Source organism: Microcebus murinus, chromosome 23 (assembly GCF_040939455.1).
Source record: "Microcebus murinus isolate Inina chromosome 23, M.murinus_Inina_mat1.0, whole genome shotgun sequence".
NCBI lineage: Eukaryota > Metazoa > Chordata > Mammalia > Primates > Cheirogaleidae > Microcebus > Microcebus murinus.
Genome location: NC_134126.1, coordinates 20,973,476 through 20,992,204, shown reverse-complemented (window position 1 = coordinate 20,992,204; position 18,729 = coordinate 20,973,476). Strand labels below are relative to the sequence as shown.

Here is an 18,729-nt window from a genome sequence, read left to right as displayed (position 1 = left end):
CGCCTAAATAACATTATTTGCTCTCATGCAGTTATTATGTTTACTACTTGCTAATGAAGGGTGAAATATTCTTGTCTACTGTGAGAATGAAGGGTGAAATGCAGTAATTTAGAGCACTTTATTTCACAGATTATTTGATGGGATATCAAGTAGCTGTTTTGTACTATTGCATAATCTGCAAAGTGAAGAATGTGAAAAGAGAATGTTGACTCAGCCCTTCCTTACCTTAAACATATTTCAGGGGGAAAAATATCATCATAATTAGCATTACCATCATTGCCAGTGTTATTTTTATCAACATCAGACTCTTCAACAATCTGAGCTTCAGTAATATTACCTAAGCCATGCCAGGAAAATGACTTCAGCTGATTGATACTCACTGACTATTCACCATGTGCCATGCCTTGTGCTAGGTCCTTCATGTGTATTATATTACATAATCCTGATCACTGGTTTACACATGGGGAAACTGAGGCACAAAGAAACTTAGTAACATTCTCAGTGAGAGAGTAACGAAGATAGGATTCAAACCAAGACATTTGTGCTCTAGATCTTGAAGTCTTAACCACTATGCTACATTGCCTTCAAATATTCTTGAAAATTAATTGTAATGAATCTGTTTACAATTGAGGAAAATTATTGTAAATCAAAGATAGAACAGCTTCTTGGAAATTCAGGTTATTTGTGTATATGAAGATCCAACTTTTCAAAATGAAAAAAGAAATGTCTCAGTTTTGCATTTATTATGTCTAATATATTACTTATAGGGCAATTTGATGACAGAGGAATAGGATAGTTTTATCACTTTACTCCTTATAGATAATATAGTTTTATTTATTGATTTTATGGTTTATTGTTTGATGAGAAGTCTGGTCAGGAATATAACATCAAATTACATTGATGTTCCTGTAGGAAAAGTCTTTTTAACAATGATCTTTAAAGTGTGCCTTTCAGAAAATGCATTATGATAGAAGTTTAGATTTCTGGTTTGTAATCTCTCTGAATACATGAGAAAACTTAAGTTATTCAGTTTTTTTTCCTGCAAAATAGTTCTCCATTTCCTTAATGCTGTTGGATTATCCCCCACCACCACCAACTTGGAATAAGAGGAGAATCAGATCATCAGGCATCTAAATAACACATAAATTTACAGCCTTTTATAGAAATATAATTTAATTATGCCTCAAACAGATCTCTGTTGATTGGCTTGAGTTTCAGATAAAATAATTGGCCAACGTTTAGTGGCCATGTTTCATCAAAAATACATTATCTTTAAACACTCAGAATCAAATGCAGAACTGTTAAATGCTGTCACTGTGAGATGCATGTGGAGACCGAGAAGGACTTTGAGATCAGCATGCAGTTCCCAGGTATTAAGGACACAGGTAGGGAAGTTCAGAAACAATATGCACGTAGATTATTGTTCTTTGGTCAAATTCCTTTGCAAGAGAATTTCCCCTCAACTTTTAGCTGCAGTTGTAGGTTATATGAATGTATCTTGTTAGCATAAAATGTTTTGCTAGAAGCTCATTCAAAAAGTAACATAAGAAACATGTAACTTCCTATAGATTTTCAAATTTACAACAGTAATATAGGATTTTATTATGTAAGTTGAAACTAAAAATAGCAAGGGAGCCATCTTGTGAAATACTGTTTGAACTGCAAGCCCATGGTTTCTGGGGGAAGAGGAAGTTTGATTATGTTAAAGTTGACACAAAATGTCAAAACAACCCTTTTATTTAGTTAATTGATACATTTGTTCTGATGCACCTATGCATTCTTTCTCAGTCTTACTGTGTAAAACAGCACATATTTGCAAAATGGCATGTCCAGATACAGAACTATATGCTGTGGTTATATAACTGAGAAAAACTCTTAAGTTTAAGGAACGCTGTCTATATCCTTGATCCTAAATGCTTACTCTAAGATAATACTTCACTTCATTCAGTAAACTTCAGTTTCCATATTCAGAGAGTGGGGATAATTAGTTGTACTTAAACCTCATTGGGTTGTTGTGAAAGTTAAATTAAGTACATATATGAAGGGATTAGCTTTATATGACAAGCAGTGAGAGAGTGAGTGTTCAATAAACAATAATGCTTGCCATTATCTTTCTTATTGGTAATGAAAATTATTTTATTACTGGTAATGAAAATACAGTAATATAGTGATATCTTAGTAGTCTCAAAGAGATAACTATAATCTCTTTACCTTAGGCTAAAGGTTAAGTTTAGAATTCCTCACTTGCACAGACCTGCTTTCTAATTTTTATTCTTTTTTTCCTGAAGAGTCCCGTGTATTTTGAGACTCACAAACTGTGTGTCTGCAACAGGGGTGTGAATCAGAATCACTTCTGTAGATATTTAAAAATACATATGTACATTCTCCTTCTTTCTTAGTAGAAGACAATCATTTAGTTGTTCTGAGGTGGGTTTTTAAAATTTCCTCCATGATTCTGATGTGCATCCTTCGTTTAAAACCAGTGATATGGAAGAACAATGTACAACGTGTGAAAGTTCTGAAACGAATACATCTTTTTACCAAGACATTGCTTGTTTCTTCATTAGAGTCATATTTTTTCTGAAACCATATCCCTTTCTTCAGTGCTTGGTTAAGTTCTTTCCTCAGGCAGCATAATGGTGACTTTGACTAGCTTTTTAAAAAAAGACAAGATGTGGTTGTCATTTGAAAGCCTTGCTCTTCTTCTTAGCTTGCTAGTTAAGCCACATCCTGAATTTATGTTGTTTGCTTTTCTCACCCCACTTCCAACTTTTTACTCTTATGCCTTACATTATTACTGTTGTTTTTCTACATCTAAAATAATTTAATTGTTTTCTATTAAAATAATATTTTAATTATTATTTGTATGTATCAAGAATTTTGGTTTTTTTGTCAGTTTTGACTACAATGAAAAACAGTCAAAATGATTAGAACAGTAGAACTATCTATTAAATAGATCTGAACATGTCTACTTAATTAAAATATATGGTATTAATAAAAACTTATAGATACTTCTTTTCCATTTAACATATTTTTTCTTGAAAATCTGCTGTGAGCAAATCCCTATACAAGATATGTAAAGGAAAGAAAAGTAATTGCAAAAGAATTTCTGCTTCTAATAAGTTTGATGAAGAAGAGGGAAGAAAGCCTGTAGCTAAATGGCAAGAGTTCCTATTAGAGGAATGCATATTAATAGTTCCTTTAAAGGTAATAGAAAGTATGTATGTTAAAAAGAGAGCAGAATCACAGCTGGTTGAAAGGGTAAGAAATGGCTGTGTTGGGAGTGGTGTGAGGTCCATGGAAAAGACAGACAGGATTTCAACATGATAATTGAAGGGCCACCTTTGTGCCAGCTAGAAGGAACAAACAACAACAACAACAAAAATGCAAGGAATCAGAAAAGTTCAGCTCATTTTTTTTCAGCAAGTAATGATGCCTCTGGTGTTACTAAAAGGTAGAGCAATTGCACACCAGGGGATATTGGCGCATAAATAGTGGTGATTTGTCCCTAAAGATTTCGGAACACTTAAGGTTATTTGAAAACTATAGAAGATGAAGACCGAAGCTGTGCTTTAGGGAGAGTCAGCTACTGTGAGATGGATTTGGGTGAGAAAGGATGACAGGCAGGCTGTTTCGATGCCTTGAGGTAGTGGTAGTGGAACTGTTGAGAAATAGAAAAGGTCAATGGAAGGGTTGTGGTAGGAAAGACGTCTGCCTGGTTGGCTGCAAAGACTTTTGGGATCTGGGGATGAGGGAGATTTGAGAGCTCTGGCTTTGTGGTGACAATTTATGTTATTTAAACATAACAAGATGGCAGTGAATTGATGAGCGTTGGGGAGGAGGAAAGGATTTGGGAATTGTCCAGAGCACACAGAGTTGGGGGAATGTCCTCAGCACCCCTGTCAGTGGGGATGTGGGTGCTAGAGAAGGGACAGTCTTCTGTGAAAAAACACGACATGAAGAAAATGTTTGTAGCATAATCCATGAGGTTTTTATAAAAAGGTCACTCAAAGAGAATGGCAAGACAAAATGATTTAAGATAGTAGTTATCTGCTAGTCATTCACTAAGGACAAAACTCTGAATTACTGTAGGAAGGAAAATGAAATAAGTTAGTTTGATTGTTTTTAGAAGAAACATATTAATCAGAAGTTAAATCAATAAAGAGGAAATGCAAATAAAATGCAAATGTGCAGAAGAGATTTTGAAGGATGATAAGAAGGGCAGAGAGGTGTCTTCATGTAGCACCTTTTTCTAACCCCCACCATGGTGGCGAATGCCACACTGAACAGGTATTGGAGAACATTTTTGGTCTAAGCTCTGAAACTTTATCAGGTACTTTTCAAAACCTCAACATTGAGGAAGAGGAACTGCCAGAGAAGAAAGAGGAGAGGGCTACAGTGAGACATAGACTATAGGAAGGTAGCTTCAGGAAGCAAGTGGTATTTATTTAGAGGTCCAATGGAAATACACCAGGCCTATAATGAAGACTAAAACATGGTCTCAGACCTTGCAGAGTTAATGATAACAGTCTAATTAGATAAATCTAATGAGTGGAAAACCTGTAAATAGGAGGTGGATCCAATCCAGCCATGGGAGTATGTAGTGAGAGTTCAAGCATGGCTTCTTGGAGAGTTGATATCTAACTCAGGTAATGAGTAATTTTTAGCATAAGCCAGGAGAAGAGCATGGGGGTGGGAGGGTGTGCATTTGAGGCAAGGAAAGAAACATATTCAGAGGGGATCAATAGGGAAGTAGTTTGGTTCAGTTTACCTATTTGTATCTTACTTGTTTGATTTGTATTCTGCCTGGTACTTATTTGCACATAGGTTGAAATTATTTTTCTCCAAAATGGTAACCAATTTCCCTGGCACTATTAATCGAATAATTCTTCAGTTTCCAACTTATTTGTGATATTTCTTTTAATGATACATTTAAAAATTAGTATATGCTCCTCCTGATCTTATTATGTTCTTTTCTGTTTCATTTCATCCCATTCTATACTAGCCCAAGCTGTTCTCCAGAGTTTCTGCATATGTCCTGAAAAGATTATTTATAAGTATTTTATATTTCCCTTAATATTATGAATAAGCACTTTTCCATTTCACTCAGTACATTTGAGGTAATGCTAAAGTATTGCAATGCTGTTGGTTTCTACATTTTTATCATGCATTCAGCTATTTTACTGAACTTTTCTTTATTCTGCAATTTTGAATATTCTCCTGTATTTACTAGATATTTAATTCCACCCACAACTAATATATTTGTCTTCTTCTTTGTAATAATTATTCTTTTTATTTCTTTACTCTCATTACACCTGCTAGAACTTTCAGAATAATAATAAATAATAGCTGTAAAGTGGCTATCATTTTTCCCCTGATTCTAAGGAAATTTATCCAGTTGTACTTTAACATTAAGTATGATATTAAATGTTTTGAGATAGATATTATGTGACATGCTAAGAAAATAGTTTTATATTTTTCTCTTTCAAGGAACTGTGAGTTGGTGCAGAATATTGTACAATGTCTTCTTGAGCTACAAATGTAACACATTCTAGATATTCTTTTCTCTTTTTAGTATTATATAATATTTCAAATACGTACAAGTGTCTAGAGAGAGAAATATTGCACATCTACCTGTATCAAATCTTAACATTGCTTCATGCTGTTTTTCTTGTTATTGTTGTTAAATAAAACATAATACAGAAAGTTGAAGCCCTTCTCAGTCTCATTGGATGGCCACTGTTCACCCCCCATTCAATGACTAATTAATCTTCTCCCTGCTTCTGGCATATACTCATCTTTGCAGATATGTTTGGGTATATGTCTGAGCTCTCTATCGGCCTCTCCCTGTCCAATACCACATTGTCTTAATCACATTGATTTTTATTTTTATTTTTATTTATTTATTTATTTTTATTTTTTTTTTCACATTGATTTTTAATTGCTAAAGTAGATCTTGATTCTATGTAAGCCAAATCCTTTCACTCCTTTTTTCCATTTTTTAAAACTTTTTTATATGATTTTTACATAAGTTCAAGTTCTACTGAAAACTCTTCCAAAATATTTATTGCAATCACATTATATTTATACATAACTTGATAAAAATCACGATAAACTTTGAAAGTCTATGAAAAATTGATATCTCTATCTCTCTTCATTTCTTCAAGGCTTCCTTTATGTCATTCATTTTGTAACTTTTTTGTCATTTTATCCACAAAGTACTTATATTTTATTATATTTATTCTTAGAGATCTTTATCACTACTGAGATTTTCTGTTTTGTGTTACTTTTGTGAATGGGTTATTTCTGGGCGTATAGGAATGTTGTGGTGTGGGAGAGAAGAGATAGCTTAGGAATTTTAGCCAATCAATGTTTAATTTGCTTATTGAACATCTCCACCTTGTTTCCATTGTCCATTTAGTTCAGACTGTCCCATGAAAGTACTTTCATTTGCTGTTAATCCCTTCTCTAAGTATCGATTGTATTTAATTATTTTGTTAGCATTTGATTCATTCATGGAGTTTCTTCTTTAGAGGCTTATGTTGAATAGGAAGTCTTTTGTTCCATTCTCTTTTTCATTCTTCTTCCACTCATTTGTCCTTGAGGCCTTGAAGAATTTCCTGATAGAGTACATGAACATTTTTTGTCTTAGTGTGGAGTTACTTCAAGGATCCTTCATGGGTCTGTTCTACTTTCAGTGCTTAAATGCTGCATATCAAGAGCAGTTTTGGCCTCTGGGTAGATACAGAATTTGAATGGTCCTAACTTAGCAGCAAATTATGATAGAGATAGAGGAGATGATACATATGGCACTGCCAGAAAATGCAAGACTAGTGCACCGTGATTGATAGTGGAGAAATGTGAACACATTTTCCTCTCTGCTTCCTAGTTGGCTTGCTCTTGAATTTCAGAGATCAAAGTAAACATGGGCCCCAAATTATGCTGTCCCAGCTGCTTAAGAGCAGTGTTTTCATGGGAATGTTTCTTATATGCATGACTGTCTTTCTTGGTTTTCAGTGTAGCAAATCTTTGTCCATTTGTGTGCCTTAATTAATGCTTTAAGAAAAGTCAGTGGATGGCATATTTAGTGGGTTTTGTTAACGATTTGGAAATGTTTGGATCAGTGTTTTCTTCATCTCTGTGTCCTCAGTATCTAGCTAGCATGGTGACTGGCAAATGGTATTCATTGAAAAATTTTTCATTGAACAGAATTAAATCTTATTGATTGGTGTGATGATATTTGATTTCTTCTTTTCTATGTATAGCTTAGCACTTTATGATACAGAAGTGATCCAAGTAAAATAACAGTATGCATTTTTTTCTTATCTAAAGTTTCTCTCCATGAGATTGGGGTAATAAGTTCTATCTCTTAAATTTTTAATCAGAATTACTTAGATGGTTTTTTAAAAATGTGTTTAACTCTAGAAGGGTCTATAGCAATTCAACTTCAATTTATTGTTGCTTTTATCCTTACTGTTGTCAATGAATGTAATCATAAACTGCTGTCTCCACAATGGAAGCTGGATAAGAGATTCAAGATTTCCATGAACTTCCTATTAGTCAAATAGAACTTGAAAATACATAGTATGTTAACTGCAGCCAACAAGTCTAAATAGTTTTACTCTGTTAATTAATTTCAGTAAGTCTGACACAGAGAGTAGAAAGGCTACTATTATCCAGAAGTGTTGCTTAATACAAGTTCAGCCTGAAATCTTTCAATGAATGTGCACTTGCTTGTGAGAGTCAGCTACTTGACAGGCTTTCGTTAAATATCCCAAATACACGTAACAATAATGTATTTGGGGTTGATCAATTTATCTGTATGGGTATTTGAAAGTTTTCAGTAACTAGGTATATTCTTATGTAATGATCCATGGTTTAAATAACTGGGTGGAAGGCTAAATTAGGAGAACATCTCAAATCACAAGTGCAAACATGATGGATTTGGGCCACCATTAGCCCTGAAAAAATGAAATGAAAGCTTGATTTTTTTTGTTCAAGAAGAGCCTACATTTTTCTTCACTGCCTCTTGGCAAAAATGTTTGGCCTTTGCGTAATGTTTATATTTTTCTCTTGATATACAGGATCATTGTGTTTTTGTGTAGTCACATTTACTCTTCACTTTCTTTACACTTCTTCCTTAGTGGTTATGCTTAAAGAATTTTATTCTCCTTACTTTTCTTCATAGTATCTTATGGTCAGATTTTTAAATATTTGATGATTTAATCAATCTGATACTTTTTAGTGTATAATGCAAGAATAAGGACATGATTTGTTTCCAAGTCCCTTATTGCTTACCTCATTACTATTTAGTGAATATTTAACTCCTTTTAAATTGATTTGATATGTTGTATTTATCAAATACTTAACTCATTTACATTTTGGATTCCTTTTCTGTACTCTCTATTGTTTTCATTCATTAATGTGCTACATAGTTTTAATTATTAAAACTATAGATAACATTCTTTTAATTTGGAAGTAACCTTTATCTCTCATTAGTCTTCCTTTTAAATATTTATTGACTATTATTGTTCATTATATTCCAGATGAATTTTAGAATCATTTAATTAATTTATAAATTTTTTAAAAACTATGCATTTTGATTGTAAAGATAGTAAATTTGTTATTCAGGGAGAGGCATCTACCCCAAAGAACAAAAGACATTCTGTAAAAAAGACATCTGCACTCAAATGTTTATAGCAGCACAATTCACAATTGCAAAAATTTGGAAACAACCCAAGTGCCCATCAGTACATGAGTGGATTAACTAAATGTGGTATATGTATACCATGGAGTTCTACTCAGCCGTAAAAAACAATGGTGATATAGTGCCTCTTGTATTATCCTGGATAGAGCTAGAACCCATTCTACTAAGTGAAGTATCCCAAGAATGGAAAAACAAGCACCGCATGTACTCACCATCAAATTGGTTTTAACTGACCAACACTTAAGTGCACATATAGTAATAACATTCATCGGGTGTCGGGCAGATGGAGGGAGGGGATAGGTATTTATACACCTAATGGGTGTGGGGTGTACCGTCTGGGGGATAGACACATTTGAAGCTCAGACTTGGGTGGGGCAAGGGCAATATATGTAACTTAAACATTTGTATTCCTGTAATATGCTGAAATAAAATAAATAAATAAATAAATAATTTTTTATGAGTTTCCACAGAGAAGTGTATTTCTCTATGTTTTTCTTTTTCTTTACCTCCTTCCTAAAGTATTTTGAGGCATTTGCATTTATGTGTCAATCAGTCAAAAATATGTATTGATTGTCATTTATGCACTAGTTAATAAGCCAATGCTCATGCAAGTGGGCTCTTGAGTTATAATTGCAAAATGTGTATCTATATAATAAGTAATAAATCAATCTCTACAATCATGGAACTCATATTTAAGGGGGGAAGATAGACATTGAATGCATTGTTGCATATAATTATATAATTACAAGTGTGCACAGTGCTTGAAGGGGATTTTATTTATTTGTAATAGTATTAAATTCTGATCAGAAAAATGCCTGTCCACTTGGGACTATTAAGATAGGAGTAGCATTTACAGAAAGTTAATATTATATCATAAACTGAAAGCTTTGCTTTCCTTAAAGGAAAGATTTTTAAGTACGAACACCTCCTTTTCAGAGTTAAAATTTAATACTGTGTTTTCTTTCTGCTGTAACAGTCCTATTTCACCTTAAGGCAATAAAAATGCTATTGATTGACCAGGAAAAGGATCGGGAGTCCAAACAACCGCAAATATTAGTATTTTAGAAATTTAGTCTCCTGTATTGTTTATAGTCAATGAATATCTTTCATCTGAGGCTCATAAATCCATTAATAGTATCAAGTTGTTTAACCAGTGTCTGTATTCATTGGTTAGAACTTGTGGTAAATCTGTGGAGGGAAGGCTACTTATATTTTACATAGGGAAGAGAGGGAAGAAAGCACCAGGAAACCTCCCCTAAATAGCCACTCTAGGGAATGTTTGCAGTATTCTAGGCATGTCCTTTATGTCAGAAACTGCAAGATCCATTTTTTGTTGTTAGACCTGGTCTTGCTCTGTTGCTGTGTTGCCCAGGCTGGAGTGCAGTGGCATCATCATAGCTCACAGCAACCTCAAACTCTTGGGCTCATGCAGTCCTCCCGCCTCAGCCCCCCAAGTAGCTGGGACTACAGTCCTGTACCATCATGCTTGGATAATTTTTGTATTTTTTTTTTTTTTAGAGGTGGGGTCTTGCTGTGGTGCTCAGGCTGGTCTCAAACTCCTGGGCTCGAGCGATCCTCCTGCCTCAGCCTCTCAAAGTGTAGGGCACTTTGTCGTGTGCACTAGGGGGTAGCCACATCCCCCATCAGGGATTCCTCCCTGAGGCACGGACTCACCGTTAGAGAAATATTTGGATGGTGAAGCAGAGAACATTCAGAGAAGGATTCTGTCAGGACCCTCATTCCTACTCCCTGAGGCCCCCCTTCCGTAAACTGTGTCATGGAGATGATGAAAATGAAGTGCAGATACGCCACAAGGGACTCGTCTCTATTTTGTAGTCCGTAAAAGGTAGATTGGCTTCTCTAACATCTGGAATTCTCTTTGGATTTTGGGGCATTTCACTGGTGATGTAAACAGGCTTCCTGAGGAAATCCTCAGGCAGCTCTTCTGAAGAAAAGTGGCCTGCAGGCTAGATCTGAGTCACTGGTTGATGGAAAGCCAGAGCTCTCATTTCTTATGTCCTTTTAACTTACATGGAGTAGATCAAATTACGTCCTCTTGACAGCTAGGCTTTTATGATTAAACAGCAAATCCTACTTATAGGGATGCTACAGTCAGAATAAAAAACAGTTAAAATTGTATCTGTTATTTTTTCCCCCTGATTCTTCCTGGAGGTAGGTGACTTCTTATGAATATGACTCTAAAGACATTTGTCCTGTTACCTTAAAAAAATAAAAAGACAATGGGATGGAATAGGGTAACTCAGATGACTGTCCTACCTCCGGCCACATAGTTATTGACCTGGATAAGGCAATAAAAGGCAGTGTTGGATCTTAGCAAGACTCTCTGGTATAGTCAGAGAGCCTGTGTCAAAGCAGTGCATCCTGCTGACTTCGCAAATCTTTCAAGTTCTTGGTACTCAGCTTACTGACGCAAAAGGAGAGAATAGGTTTGAGGTTGTTGAGTTCTATTCTTGGCTGGTGTACAGTAATGTTGCCCTGTCCCAAATAGGTCAGTGTAAATATTCCTTGACTTTTTAACCTTTGGAATGGTCTTTTTATTCTTCAAATAACCTCAATACAAACCTTCTGTACCTTTTTCTTGCTTGCCCTGGATGGGTGCTTTGCATCTATTGCTCTGATATAGAGCATTCCAAGGGATTAATAGATAAGAGCAGATGGGAGACAAATTAATGCATGGATTTCTTACATTAGAGCTCATGGTCCTGACAGTTTTTCCTAGGTCTTGGGGTGCCAGCCTTGGCAGGCTCTTCATCTTATGTATTTCAGGGCTCTCAACCCCTTCTCATCCTCTGAGCAGAGCATGTAAGACCTTCTGGGTTCTTTACAACTCATGGAGGTTTCTGAAGCTGTTTTCATTGAAGGGAAAGGACCCAGTAGGGTGGACACGAACTTTACTTATCCCTTCTCTGATTCCTTCTTCCCCACACTGGGATTTACTGGAGACAGAAAAGGAGCTGGTTCTGGGCTTTTTTTTTTTCTTTCTGCATAAAATGGAAAAGCACATTAATATATTTTTAAACAATATCCTTGTTATATAAGTAACATACTTTGGAGCTGTTTTAATGATTATTGTCTTATTTACTATCCTATTGTTTTATCTGCCTTCATGTTTTTTTTTCTAGCACTATTTGAATATTTTTTTTCCTGATACTATAACTAGTGGATAAACATTTAAGGAACAGAATATTTATATACTCTCAATGTGTTTATCCATAAATAATTCATTAATTGCAAAGGAAAAATATAGTAACTTTCAGTGGAGAAACCTAGTGGACATACCTTAACCAAGTACTTGAAATCAATATCACCATTAACAGAGCAAGTTAATATCATGTACCTCCAGATGTGATGCATTGAGAAGGATGTGGTATTCCTTTCAAAAATGCATATCTTGAATTCATTTGTGAGGCAGTATCAGATGGATTCAAACTGATGAAGATTTTATGAGATAATTGGCCTATATTCTTTAAAAACATAGACATTTTGAAAGGTGGAAGAAAGTTTATGAACTATTCCAGGATACTAAAGGAGACTAAAGAAATATGCCAATTGAATACAATGTATAATCTTGAATCGGATCCTGGAACAAGGAAAAAATGTCATAACAGACATTAATAGGACAGTTGGCAACATTTGAGTGTAGACTCTAGATTAGATGATAATACTGTATCAATGTTAACTTTCCTGATTTCATAATTATATTGTGGTTATTTAAAAAATGTCATTTTTTTCTTTGGAAATTCACAGCAAGAATTTAGAAATAGAACAGCATGATGTCTACAGCTTACTATAAAATGGTTGAGAAAAAAATGTGTATTTAGGGAGAACGATGATGCAAAGTGGGAAAATATAACATATACAGGAAGTGTATATGAGAGTCCTGTGTACAATTCTTATAACTTTCCAACAGTTTAAAATTATTTCAAAATAAAAGATGAAAAAATAGAAAAAGAAAATAGATTCTCCTTCTGCCATCCCACTGAAATGACCATTTCTGATGTCATTGATCATCAGTTTGTTGCAAAATCATTAGACAGTCTTCAATGATTATCTTATTTGACCTTTCAAAAATATCTGGTAATGTTTATCTTTCTCTTCCTTTTTGACTCATTCTCCCTGTGACTTTCTTAACAACACACATTCCTTTATCTTTTCATAGCCTGTTTCTTTGAGGTTTCCCCTTGTTCTCTGTGCTCTTTAAATGTTGGTCTTCCTTGGAGTTTTGTACCAGGCTCTCTTCTCTTCTGAATCTACACATTCTTCTTGAGTGTTTTCATCTACCCTATAATTTATATCTCCACCTCAGGTCTCTCTTGGGTTTTTCAGACTCACACATACAATGTGCAGTGGATTTCCCCTTTGATTATTCCACTGGCATATCAAAGATCTCAACCTATTCCAAATCTTTACTTTCCTTACCTTCCTTGATCCTACCCTGGGTCTCCCCAGACCTGGTCATTTCTCAGTGTGTCTATCTCAGAGAAATGTTGCCAAGATCACCCATTTCCTGTGCCAGAACCTGGGCTTGACACTTCTTTCTCCTTACCTCCCTATGAACATCCTCTTCTTTGTGGCCAGAAAAACCTTTCAATGTGTAACAGGATCCAGCTAAGAGTCTTGCATTAGTCATTCAGCCTGCATCATAGAGCCCAAACTGTTTAGCATGAATGTGAGTCTTCATAATGTAGCCTCAGTTTACTGTTCCTCGTTTATCTGTTGCTGCTCTCAGACACTCTTTTCTCTATCCAACGAAATTCTTTCAGTTTCTCAAAGGTGCGATATTATCTTTTATTCCTCTGAGCCCCTTCTCTTGTGGTTCTTTGGGCTGTCATGAACCCTGCTTCTTTCTGCTCCTGGGTGACTTCTACTCAGATTCAGACCACAGCGTCTGTGTGCAGCTGGTGTCATTCTCCTAACTTTGTGTGCACCAAGAGCATCCTGCACTTTCTGTAGCCTACATTTATCACATATATGTGAATCAGTCTCTTGCTTGCGTTACTCACTGAACTGTAAATTCTGAGAGATCAGATTTGTCTACTTTACAGCTGTATCCTGCGTGCTTAGTGTAGTGCCTAGAAAATAGTAGATACTCAAGGTAAATTTTTGACAGCATGAATTATAACCCACAGCACAAACAGATATTGGAGAACCCTGCTCTTATTATGGCATGCACATCTGCCTATTGAATCACAACAACTGCACATTATAAGGAATTCTATTATAGAAGACCATCAGTCCAAAACGCTAAACTCTGCAAATTATTTTCTGGCCCCTGCTTGCATTTTATAGTCATTTACTCTATTTTGGCTGCAGTTAAATTTACATGAGCTTACTCTCTGTAGCTTGTGCCCATTACTCATTCTTTGCCTTGAAGTGCCAGAGTAGATCTGTTTCCTTTTCCTTGTTTTAAATCATTCAAATATTTGAAATCAACTAAACTACCTCCTTCTACTCTCAGTCTTTTTTCCTCATCATTAACACCCCCAACCGTTCCAACCTTTATATGTGAAAAGTTGCCTTCCTCTATGTGTGTTTCATGAATGTCCCTTATAAACAATGACACCCATAATTGGACAGGACATTTCAGAACATGGTGGAGAACACTGTGTAATTGTGACCCCGTGAACCTGACTATTAAATACTTTGCATACTGATAAGGCTAAATACATTGATCTTCTAATCTTTGTTTCCACCAATACTGTTACTAATAATGATTATAATTATTATATTAATACTACCTAACATATATCAAGAACATTTAGTATAAAGGACTTTTCTAAGCACCTTTCACGTAGTACCTTACTTAGCTCTTACAACTCGATGAAGTATGTAATAAAAACATGCTCTTCTAACAGATGAGGAAATAATTTGCTCAAGGTCATGTAACTAATGAATGATGGAACTAGGAATGGCTATAAAATATTGCTGAACTCTTACTAGGATTTTGTCTTGATTGATAGGTCTCTCAATCAGTTAATTTTAGCCTTTAAAGTAAAATGCTTTTAGAAAACATGTTTGATTATCTGAGTATAAACCTCTTAGTTTTTTTCGTTAATCAATATTTAACATCTTAAAAGACATTAGTAAATTCATGTATTTAATCCCCTGGTAGAAACATGCATTTACCTTACATCAGAAAAAGTTGCATTGAGAAGACAGAAACATGTAAAAATAGCAAAAATAAAAAAATGCCATAGTGTGCATGAAGGGAGGGAAAGTGTGAGGAAATCACAACAGGAATGGATTTGGGGGATAATATGAAGCGTATAGATTCAGAGTGACAATTAAATCTTTTTGAGCTGAGGAGCTCACATCCCCCATAGATGGGAAACAGAGAATTCCAAAAAGAAAATTTTTCAGAGAGAACCTCATAAAGTCACCAAAATTAAAAGCAGAAATGAGTCCACAGGCAGTCAGCCCGTAAGTTAGTTAAAGTTCTGAGGAACCACTAATTCTAACTTTTAGAGTGGCTGTCTCCAGTCTTTGCCTCCAGAACAAAGCTGTGAACACAAGATTTTCTAACAGAATTTGTGTTACAGATGTTCCCAGAGCAGGCAGTGGGCCTGACAAGCGGTAAGGTGGTCGTTCAGTGGGGCTGCCGTGAGATTTGGGAGACCCGGCCTGGAAGTCCTGTGCAATGCACACCCACATGGAAGTCCTATCCTACTCAAGTGTCACCTCCCTGACCAGCACAAATACTCCAGCTGGAATCTTCCATATGCCACAATTCTCACTGAGGCTAGAAAATACATTTCAGTCACAAATACTAACCAATCTAGTAGTATGCTTACAAGTATGAAACTATGACCAGGAATTCTCAACCACTTAAATAAATTGACCTAGATAAAGGAAGTGTAGGACTTGTTTCAAGGAATGAATACACAACATGGCACTGAAAAACAGGAATTAGTGTAATTATTCTTTTTATGACGTAAGAATAGGCTCATGGGGAAAAGTCAAAGTTCTCAAAAATTTAGGTATGTTTAAAAAAATCCTTTAGTAGATGAATGGACTAGCACTGAACACAAAACTGACTAATGGAAAGAAAGCTGGAAACATTATGGGGAAAAATGTATGGGTTAAAATGGCCAAACATTAGCCCACCCCATGACCCCATATATATTCCCTTCCTGTATCCAACAAATACAACATTCATATTTTTTTCAAATAAAAATGAAACAAATAGAACAATTGGCTATAATGTCAAAAGATTCTAAAAAGTAAAAAAATAATACGGCCCATAATCTTTGACTATAATAGTCACTAAACTAGGCGGCAACAACAAAAATCCAATCCCAAAATATTTATCCACATTTATGAGTAAGACAAAATTAAAACTAAAGGTCCAAATTAATATAATATAAAGGAGAATAAAAGGTTTATCTATCAACAGAGACCCTCTGTGTGCTTCTAGAAAGCATGCATTATGTAACCCAAACATAGATGTAGACAATGCTCCTGCTATTATAAAGTAAATGAAGTTGAACTGCTTGAATCATAACAAATAGATATTGTCGCAGAAAACTGGAAAGCCTTCAAAATCTTCATAGCTTTAAATAAGTTTTATAATTTTAAGTTTTTTTTTTTTTTTTTTTTTTTTTTTTTGAGACAGAGTCTTGCTTTGTTGCCCAGGCGAGAGTGAGTGCCGTGGCGTCAGCCTAGCTCACAGCAACCTCAAACTCCTGGGCTCAAGCGATCCTCCTGCCTCAGCCTCCCAAGTAGCTGGGACTACAGGCATGCGCCATCATGCCCGGCTAATTTTTTCTCTATATATTAGTTGGCCAATTAATTTCTTTCTATTTATAGTAGCGACGGGGTCTCGCTCTTGCTCAGGCTGGTTTCGAACTCCTGACCTCGGGCAATCCGCCCGCCTGGGCCTCCCAGAGTGCTAGGATTACAGGCGTGAGCCACCGCGCCCGGCCTAATTTTAAGTTTTTAATTATTGTTTTTTGATATATACTTGAATAAAAAAAGATTTGAAAGTACTAAACTTAATCTTTGAATAATTTAAGCATGTTTGAATACTACTCTTAAATTAAATCATTACACTCTTCTCAGTGTTTCCTAAGTGACGCTGAAAGCTTTATAGTCAACAAGATTATCAGTAATAGAGACAGGAGTAAACTTAATGAAAACGTTGGCTTTATGGAATGTGTCACCACCTTAATTTTCATCATCTTATCAAGGTTTAATTGGAACAGTGGTTGTACTTTGTATATTATTGAAATATTTGCTTATACGAGTATTTTATATCATATTAAAAGATTAAATAATACAAAGGGATTCTCAACTCAATTATTTCAAGACACATAAAATTGATATCTGTGAATTTCTGAATCACCTTAAGGTTGTATTTTTTTAAATTACTACTCATTTATAAACAACAGATTTTTTTTCTTTCTTTTTTTTAGGATTTGGAAACATCTCACCACGCACAGAAGGCGGGAAAATATTCTGTATTATCTATGCCTTACTGGGAATTCCCCTCTTTGGTTTTCTGTTGGCTGGAGTCGGAGATCAACTAGGGACCATATTTGGAAAAGGAATTGCCAAAGTGGAAGATACGTTTATTGTGAGTATGACAGACTTTTAACTACATATATTTGTTGTTTGATTTTTTTTTAAGAATATTATACTTTTTCTATCACCACAGGTACGGTTAGACATTCAGTTATTAGGGTTTCCATAACAGTTTATTTGCATTTATCTGCATCTCTATTGGCACATAATTTACTGTATTTTAATTATTTTTGTACTTGATCTGAATGAATAAATGTTAGTGCATGAGAAAAACACAAAAAGATATATGGAAAAAGTAGAAATTGAATAGTTCTAGGTTCAAATTCCAGATGTACTAGCTCCTACCTATATTCTTTTAAACTAGTTATTTTTCCCTGAAATCTGTATTTTCTTATTTGCATAGTGTGAATAATGGTACTGTGGAAAGGCTACTCTAAGGGTTGGCAGCAGTATAAATTAAACATTAACATAGGTAGTAAATGACTGACAATATTTTGTTATTAAAAAAATTGCTTTGATACCTTTATATAGCCCCTTTGGAAAGAATGCAATACAAATAGCAAACACGAGAAGGGTGATCATATAACTTAATTCAGTAATGCCGTTGATAGAAATGCACCTAAAGAATGTAATTCAGTAGAACCAAAGGTGTAGTATGCATGAAGATGTTCATGCTTGTATTATTATAGCCGATAGAAAAGAATTAAAATGCTTTTATGAAAATTTTAAATGAAAAATAATTATACTGCTATGATAATAAGCCTGATTTGTCACCACTAGCTCCACTGTTGCAAATAAATTTTATTTATTAGTCAATAATGTTTTATCTCTTCACAAAAAGTTCAACAAAATATTTACATTGAACTCTACTGATGAAATGAAACCATTCAGTATTATTTTCTCAATTTACAATACAGTTCCAGTTTTAGTATTAGTCAAGTTTCATATTTAAGATTAAATGAGCTCTCAAACATTTTTACTATTAGTGTAGAATAAGATATAGTTTTCTTATATTGATATTAAAAGTATCCTCTGTATTAATCAGGAGGGCAGATTAGTAGTACAAACTTGGTAATATCGAATTGCTCATTCATTCATTCAACAAATTTTCAAGTGCCTGCTACATACTGGGCCATGTTTTGCATGTAGCATATACATTAGTGCATAAAAAAAAGTTGCATGCCCTCAGGGTGATGACCTTTCAAGGATCATGATTCAGTGTTTGGTATCAAACACTATTCTAAAAACTTCACAAACATGAACTCATTTAACTCTCAAACATGAAACAAGGATGGTGGACTAGAAGACCAGCTATGTTCTCTTTGCATTCTATGATTTCATGGTTCTTTATCTCTAAAAATTCTCAAGCTCTAACATTCTGTGATTTTCATATGGTGTGGGATGTGACCTATCATTTTTACAGTAGATAGGACAGATCCAGTTAGAGATTAAAAATATACAGTAACTAACTTCAAATAGAG

At 34.8% G+C, this 18,729-nt stretch overlaps 1 protein-coding gene across 3 annotated transcripts in view; it reads left to right on the top strand.

The window, feature by feature from the left end:
- Positions 1 to 18,729, top strand: part of KCNK2 (potassium two pore domain channel subfamily K member 2) — a 179,805-nt gene that overhangs the window by 119,089 nt on the left and 41,987 nt on the right. For all 3 annotated transcript variants that reach the window (XM_012781754.3, XM_012781755.3, XM_012781752.3), the window contains exon 4: positions 17,140 to 17,300. In XM_012781754.3, the coding sequence (XP_012637208.1) occupies positions 17,140 to 17,300 (161 nt within the window). The remainder of the gene's footprint in view (positions 1 to 17,139; positions 17,301 to 18,729) is intronic.